The 8,158-nt window shown below is 39.6% G+C and overlaps 1 protein-coding gene across 1 annotated transcript; it reads right to left on the reverse strand.

Annotated features, from left to right (window-relative positions):
- Nucleotides 1-679: 679 nt before the first annotated feature.
- Nucleotides 680-7,613, reverse strand: SEC61G (SEC61 translocon subunit gamma). The gene is made up of 4 exons (XM_033194496.1): nt 7,481-7,613; nt 5,817-5,916; nt 4,214-4,316; nt 680-844 (listed from the first exon to the last, which is right to left on the reverse strand). The coding sequence occupies exons 2-4, from the start codon at nt 5,908-5,910 to the stop codon at nt 835-837; spliced, it is 207 nt and encodes a 68-aa protein (XP_033050387.1). The 5' UTR covers nt 5,911-5,916; nt 7,481-7,613; the 3' UTR covers nt 680-834.
- Nucleotides 7,614-8,158: the final 545 nt, after the last annotated feature.

Below are 8,158 nucleotides of genomic sequence, written 5' to 3' on the forward strand. Positions count from 1 at the left end.
ATAGTGCTTTGGGAGCCGAGGTGGGAGGATTGCTTGAGGCCACGAGTCCGAGACCAGACTGCACAACATAGCGATACCCTATATCTACAAAATATTAGACAGACACGGTGGCATGCGCCTGTAGTCCCAGCTACCCGGGAGGCTGAAGCAGGAGGATGGCTTGAGCTCAGGAGTTTGAGGTCACAGTGAGCCACGACCTGGGCGACAGAGCAAGATGCACATACATACATATATATAAAGAAATTTAATCTCCAATGTAATAATATTAAGAGGTTGGGCCTTTAAGAGGTGAGGAGGTCACAAGGGCTCTTCTCTCATGAATGGGACGAAGGCCCTTTGCCCGTCTATCCCTTTTGCCACGTGAGGACACAACATCTAAGCCACCAGCTTGTAAGCAGAGACCAGGGCCTCACTGGACACCAAACCTGCTGGTACCTTGATCTTGGACTTCTCAATCTCCAGAACTGTGAGAATAAATTTCTATTATTTATAAATTACCCAGTCTCAGGTATTTTGTAATACTAGCACAAAGGGGCTAAAACAGAAGAGCTCTCAGAAAGTGTAATATTTCACCAGGCTCTTTCATTTCTCTTATAAACTAAATTATTCAGAGAAAGAAACTACTATTTTCTATCACTGAAATGTGATAAGTATCTATAACAGAAAAAAGAGATATTCATTTACTTTGAAATTACTTTAATTTAGAAATAGAAAACATCTTGAAAGGAAAAAAAACCCACAAAACATACAGGCAAATTTGTATTCTGTGAGCTTCTCACACCCTCACACTTGTTCACCAGTCTCTAAGACGAAAAACTCTCTTGCAAAATGTATTCAGCCACCACTGTAAAAGAAAGAAAAATTATTACTTCTGAGCAGAGATATAATTTTAATAATTATTATTATTTGAAATGCAATATGCTATAACTTTAATGGCTCAAGACCAATTATTTGAATCCCACCTAACTTTATCTAAAGATGGCATAAAAGAATGGCACAATGAACTTTAAAATCCTGGACCTGAAAAGATGATGTGGTTACTGGCAGAGGTGTATGTCTAAACTCACAATGCTCCTTCAGGAAATGCCATTTTGGAACAGTCTAGCCTTTCTGAACACAACAAAAAACATCAATTATATGACAGGATGGTTAGCTGAGAAGTTTTTCAATTTGATAACGTCAACACACCAGCAGAAAATAGACTGCACATGAGCACAAGGTACTCAACCACCGCATCTTACCATAATCATTCCAAAATCTGCATTAGTCATGATGAAAACAAAAATCACCTTCTCTACCGAAGAACTTCTGAGTTTTAAAAGCATAAACATTAAACCTGCATAGTCAGATACACATTTTAGTAATGTTAAAGCAAAATAATTCCATTACCAGAAGAAAATTACATAAAATAGGCCAGGCGCAGTAGCTCTCACCTGTAATCTCAACACTCTGGGAGGCTGAGGGAGGCAGGTCACCTGAGATCAGGAGTTCGAGACCAGCCTGGCCAACACGGTGAAACCGTGTCTCTACTAAAACTACAAAAAAAGCAGCCAGGCATGGTGGTGTGCACCTGCAGTCCCGACTACTCAGGAGGCTGAGGCAGGAGAATCACTTGAACCCGGCAGGCGGAGGCTGCAATAAGCTAAGATTGCGCCACTGCACTCCAGCCTGGGAAAGAGAGTGAGACTCCACCTCAAAAAAAGAGAGAAAATTATCACATAAAATACCCCTGGGCGTATACTTTAATGTTTAGCATTTTAAATGCTTATGCTACTAAATAGTATTGCTGTAACTAAAAGGCCAGCAAGTGCTTATTTTAAATTCTAACACTGTGAATATTAATGTTGACTGCTATAATTATAAAGAAAAAGAAGAAAAAAATTTTAAGAAAAAAAGACAATTCAACCCAATGAGTATTTCCCTTTCTACCATCTCCAAAATGATTTAAACAATGATTTATCCTCTTTCAAGCAGGGAAAGCAAGATTCCTTTCAGTTGTACAACTATCATGGTATAACATGGGAAAAGAGTAAGTTTTCTGTAGTGTCTCTCAAAAAATGTTTTAATTGGCCTTCACATTAAGATTAAAAAATATCTAAAGATAGATTTTTTACCTTCTTAAACACTGGAACCATTTTTTTTAACTAGAAGAAAAGTTTTCTAGGTAACTAGCTTCTGAAAGGTTTCCCGTGTTGCTCTATTACTAGCCATGCAATCCGAGTGGTTATTTAGCCTCCCCATACCTCAGTTTCCTCATGAAGATTAAATGAGTTGACACACAGAGTCATGGAAAGTTCTCAATGAATGTTAACTATTATTATTGCCACCATCACCATTAGAAAAGGCAAGAACCTGAAGTTGTTCACTTAATTCAACAAACACTTATTCAGTGCTTTTAACAGATACAAGAGCGCTCCGGACTAGACTCTATAGGAGAGACATACAATATAAATAACAAGGCAGGCCTGCCTCACAACTCATAATCTAATGTGAAAGACGGACCTGAGTATGACCCAAGGCAGACAGTGATGTCTGGCAAAAGGGACAAAAATATAGGTTAGGTGAAGGCTGGCGAAAAAATTTGAAAGGTGCTTGTATACCAAAAAATTGGAAAAGGTGGGCTTACATGTTCTTCTGAAAGGTACAACTAAGAACAATGAAGGGTGATTATCACAGGAAACTAATTTTGTTATCATTTTAAAGAAACACTTCCTATCAATTAAATATGTCTCATGACAGAATGGGAAGTAAGAAGAGCAGAAGCACTAAGTATGAAAAAGAACGGACCTGACAGAGACTCTGCCACTTCTTTTTACTGATTTCCTCATTCTACTTCAGTATTCTCCCCATGACTCCACAGTTCTACAGTTGGCATTTCTCACTGGTAAAATAAAGGGATTTCTGAACTGACAAAGGAGGTATCAGTGACTTGGGCCCATCTAGTTCTAACTACTTATGATCCTGAATATCACTTTGGGGCAATTTTATCTTAATAACTATGGTACCCTACTAAGAAATCCCTCTGACAATATACATTGTTACTTGTCATTTAAAAGGCAACCTGTACCAGTACCTGGGATAAAACACCTAGTATTTAGGAGATTTATAGTTTAGAAATTTTTAAAATCATTGCTTCAAACTTCACCACCCCATAAAATCAATTGATATTACTGATGGATATTAGATAGATTTCAATAGCATATGGAAAGTTCTCAATGAATGTTAATTACTATTGCCACCATTACCATCAGAAAAGGCAAAGAACCTGAAGTTGTTCACTTAATTCCACTAACACTTATTCAGTGCTTTTAATGGATACAAGCACTTGAGGTATATCAGTGCTTACCTGATATTATTACCAGGTAATAACAGATTTTATTAGCTCCAAACAGTGGATGAGGCTGAGATTAAATGCATACAAAATTACAGAGTAAGTAAGTACTAAAACCCATACTAAGTCCTTACCCTAAACTGAATTACCTAATTGCTAATTGCTCAATGCCACAACATGTCCCAATGACTTATAATGAATTTAAAAAGCAAAATTATTTGGAAACAAATAAAGTGATCCCAATGTTTCTCAGCCTTTTTTGCCTCCTAATATACTTAAAAGTTATGATATTCTCCCATCAGTATCAATGGCTCATTACAGTAACAACTTTCACTCATATTCTTACCCAAATTGTTTCTGGGGCCTTACATGACTTAAAGTCATAATCCAAGTAAGAACTCTTATCCCCACTGAATAAACTGGGCACAGAGAGGTGAGGCAAATTGCCTGATGCTAGGACACCAACTGCATAACAAGAAAAAGGATTTGGATCTAGGCAATCTGGTCCAGAGTTAGAATTCTATCATAGCAGTGATTTTTGGATGGGAAGCATTTCCTCTGCTCCTTAGAGATTAACAAGATAACAGCACAAAGAGGACTTAGGTTTCAATGCTGGCTTTGTGACATATGAGTGTCTTTAATACTTTCTTGACTCTGTAAAATTTTATTTATTAAAGAAAATAGTGCCTAGCACACAGAATTTCTGGAAAGATCATTTAAGATCTAAAGGCGCTCAGTCATCAGGTACTCATAAATATCAGTAGACTCCAACAGCACTAAAAAGTCAAGAGATGCATCTCTGTATTAACGAAATAGCAGGCTGTCATCTCAAATGGTTTCAAGTTTCATTCAATCCTAGTCTATTTCATAAAGTTTACTTACACAATGATGTTATTAATAGGAATATGGATCAATTTCACAAAGAAGCCAATGAATCCCATTATAGCAAATCCTATTGCTGTTGCCATGGCAATCTTCTGGAATTCTGCATTTAAAAACACGAAATTCACATATTTTTTGTACTGTCACTGAAAGTATGGGAAAAAACTATCAGCAATATAAATGAACTTAACTAGTATACATTTCTCCTGTTAATAGATATATAACTTAAAAATAAAAAGGTGAAACTGTTAACAGTAAACAAGTTGTTTGACAGGTTTTAAAATTTCCATGTTTTGTTGATATTTAAGGAAACATAACAGTGCATGTCTGTGCTAGTGAGTTCATCAACAAGTACTAAAAATATTTTTTCTTCTTAGCAAATGACCAGAAAATACCGAAATAAGGACATGGATGAAAAAATATACATTATTTTTCTTAAGTTTTAAAATGTAACATTGGAATTTTTATTATACCATATCGATTATACAGGCAGAAACATACCTGTTTCTGGTACATTATAAACAATGGGTCCAGTGCCTTTGCTATTATGATGAAGCCAAAAATAAGGCTTGAAAAATCAAGTTGGGCTGGGCATGGTGGCTCATGCCTGTAATATCAGCACTTCGGAGGCCGAGGCGAGCAGATCACCTGAGGTCAGGAGTTTAAGATCGGCCTGGCCAACATGGTGAAACTCTGGCTCCATTAAAAATACAAAAATGAGCCAGGAGTGGTGGCAGGTGCCTCTAATCCTAGCTACTCAGGAGGTTGAAGCAGAATTGCTTGAACCCAGGAGGCGGAGGTTGCAGCGAGCTGAGATGGCGTCACTGCACTCCAGCCTGGGCAACAGAGTGAGACTGTCTGAATTGAGCACTATTTTACAAAACATTACGCTGGTAATGTTACCATTTTATGTTACTTCCTAAGAGAAGCTTTCCCTGATCTCCTGACTTGGTTAGTCCTCCTATTATGTGCTGTCAAACTTCCTTCTAGTTATCTTCCATAATACTTACCACAGCAGTAATTAAAAAACATAATTGTATTAATTTGTTTAGGACAGTCTTCCTTGATAGAGTCTAAGCTCCATGACAGCAAGAACTATTCCCTTTATTATACTACATTACATACATGTTATATTTTCTAGTATATTACCAGCTCCTAACTCAATGAATGAATACAAGTAGATAAATTTAACACATGAATCATGATAAATAACAAAATTAACTTTCTAGTTTGGCAAAAACTAGATTGTTGGTTTCATGTTAAGGTTTTGTTCACTGGGGTGGGAGTTCAGTAGGGAGACTTCAAAGCTTTTCCAAAGAGAAAATATGTAAGATACTAAAAGTCATAAAATATTATTAACTAAAATGTTACATAAGGCTGTGATAAATAATCTTACACCATTTGAAAATACATAAAATAAAAATTTAGACAAGAGTAAAAAATTTAGGAAAAAGTGACAATGTTAAAAAGCCATCGAGCAGTATCAATCAATAAAAATGTTGGCAAAAGTAATGCAATGGCTATTAATCAAGAAGATGTCAATCAAACAAAAGGCTTAGAAAATGCAAAGGTTTAATTTTTTTTCTCATAGTCAAGCAATTACCTTTTCTATCAGGTTTAGTGCATCTTTTAACCAGCCGAATGGAGTCCTTTACAAACTGCCGACTTGGCTCAACAAACTGCATTACCTGATCCATGACTGCCTGTTTAAAACAAACAAAGATACTCACTGGTATTGGTTCTCATATAAGCACTTACTCATTGATATCAAGATGTAAATGAGACCAGTCATTGAATTCACGTCTAACATGGGTCAATTCCACCTCCTAAAATAAAACAAAAAACAAACTCCAAAGCCTAAATTGATATTATTTTTGTAAATTTCAGTTAATTATCAGATCAAAGGCAATAAGAAAAGCACAGATCTGACTCATGATATCTTCACTGACAAAGAACAGCACATGCAATATAAAAAGCCTATCTCTATTAAGAGGTTAAAAAAGGTTAAGCAATTGATAACACATCCATTCCTTTTCTGACTCTGCAGTCCCATCCATTTCTCATTCTACAGTCCCCTCACCGCTCCTAAAGAACCATCAATGTTGAGATCCAACAATTACTTTCCATATTTTATTTTAAACGATGCAGAAGCCAGTGTCTTGTACAGTGAATGCCAACTATGGTGCTGCAAGAGCCTAGAATGGAGGCAAACGTGAATTTCAATCTTGATTTTTCTAAAACGTGCCAATACAACACACTTCTCTAAAGTACAAAGAATAGCTAAAGCAAGACGCAAATTCTGAGAAGATACTAGCTAAATTCCAAACTTTTCTATTTGAACACATCTTTTAAGGAAACAGGGCTATATATTTTACTATATATGTTCTTTAGAAGAATCTATTACCCAACAGAAATGTCATCCGATGTTAGCTTTGAGAGCCACTGCTATAGAAAGTAAAGAGATCAAAGTGTTACTTGTATTTTCCTCCATTTCCAGTACTCAGAACAGTGCCCAGGTAGTAGTTCAAATCACTGGCTATGGAGTGTAAACCTCTGTAAGCCCCAGTTTCCTCACTTAATGTAGGCTGTGGATAATGAAATGAATTAATGTCAATGAAACACCAGGAATTCTGCAACGTTCTGGGGGCAAAAACACAGTAATGTCTGTTTTCTCAGTATTTCACTTAACTTTGCTGTTGAAATCCAAAGGGCTTAAACTTTTTGTAATCATAGTTATCACGAAGGAAGCTAAGAATTCTTTATTCAGAAAAATGCACGCTACACACAATACCGCACTCAATGTCAGGGGTAGAGACCCAAAAACCAACTATGATCTCTCGAACTAGACTCTAGACCACTGCCCTCACTTTAAACTACGGGAGCGGGGGCAGGGCCAGAGCTGAGTACAGCTTTTCCCAGACAGGACTCCACACCCGCACACAGAGCCAACCCCGAAGGGATCGGGCAGCAGGACATCATCTTTGGCTGCAGCACAAAAGACGCCGGGGCAGGACGCTAAGCCCTGGAACGCCGCGGGCCGGCCCGGCGACCCCGCTCGCCGGGAACCCGCGGCCCCGGGTTTGCCTTCCGGCAGAGGCCGAGTTGGTGGGATGTCGGCGGCCAGATCCCGGCCCCAGACTTGAGCCAGGGGACCACTCATCGCCCGCCCCGCGACGGCCGCCCGGGAAGACACTCCGGCTCGCCCCCGCGAGTCGCAAAGGCGTGGCCGCCCGGTTCGCCCGTACCTACCGGCGGGAAGAAACTCACCTGCCCAACCGACACCTAAAATGCCAGGGACACGTAGCACTGGAGCGGACTGATGGAGGCCCACCGGAACCGGAATCCGGGTTTCTGCCAACAGCCCGCCCACTCCTCCGTCCTATTGGTTCCTTACGCGAAACCCCAGTGCGCAATCGCAGCGAGACGTGCGTCCCTGCCACGCTTCCCGGAAGAGATGCGTTGCGGAGCTCGTTGTTGGGGCGTTGGTTTTAGGAGTGTGACTAGCGTCAGCCGTTTTTTTCCCGGCTGGGTCCGGGGTTACCCCACCAGCCCGACTTCAAACCACTCGCGTCCACAGCACGAGCCCCAGCGGCCTTGCGCGGTGCTTGCTCTCTGGTAGCGGCTGACTAGGTAAATCCTAAGTTGTGTTTTTTTTTTCCCGCGGTCCAGCTTGTTGTGTGTCCTTACGGTACATACTTTTTGTATGTATATAATGTTGGTCGAAATGAAGCTTATGAGCAATACAACGTTATGGCCTAATTCAAAATAGTATCAGCACCCCAAACTTTGACTTTGGCTGTCATTCACGGTAATGAATGCCGCTGTAATCGAGGCCGTACTTTGTCAAACGCTAGGTTTGGTTACGGGAGTGGTCATAATGTACACACAGCTCCCCACTTATCCACAAGGATGCATTCCAGTACTCCCCGCCCCCCCGGGGCTGAA

Source organism: Trachypithecus francoisi, unplaced genomic scaffold (assembly GCF_009764315.1).
Source record: "Trachypithecus francoisi isolate TF-2019V2 unplaced genomic scaffold, Tfra_2.0 Lachesis_group4, whole genome shotgun sequence".
Lineage (NCBI taxonomy): Eukaryota > Metazoa > Chordata > Mammalia > Primates > Cercopithecidae > Trachypithecus > Trachypithecus francoisi.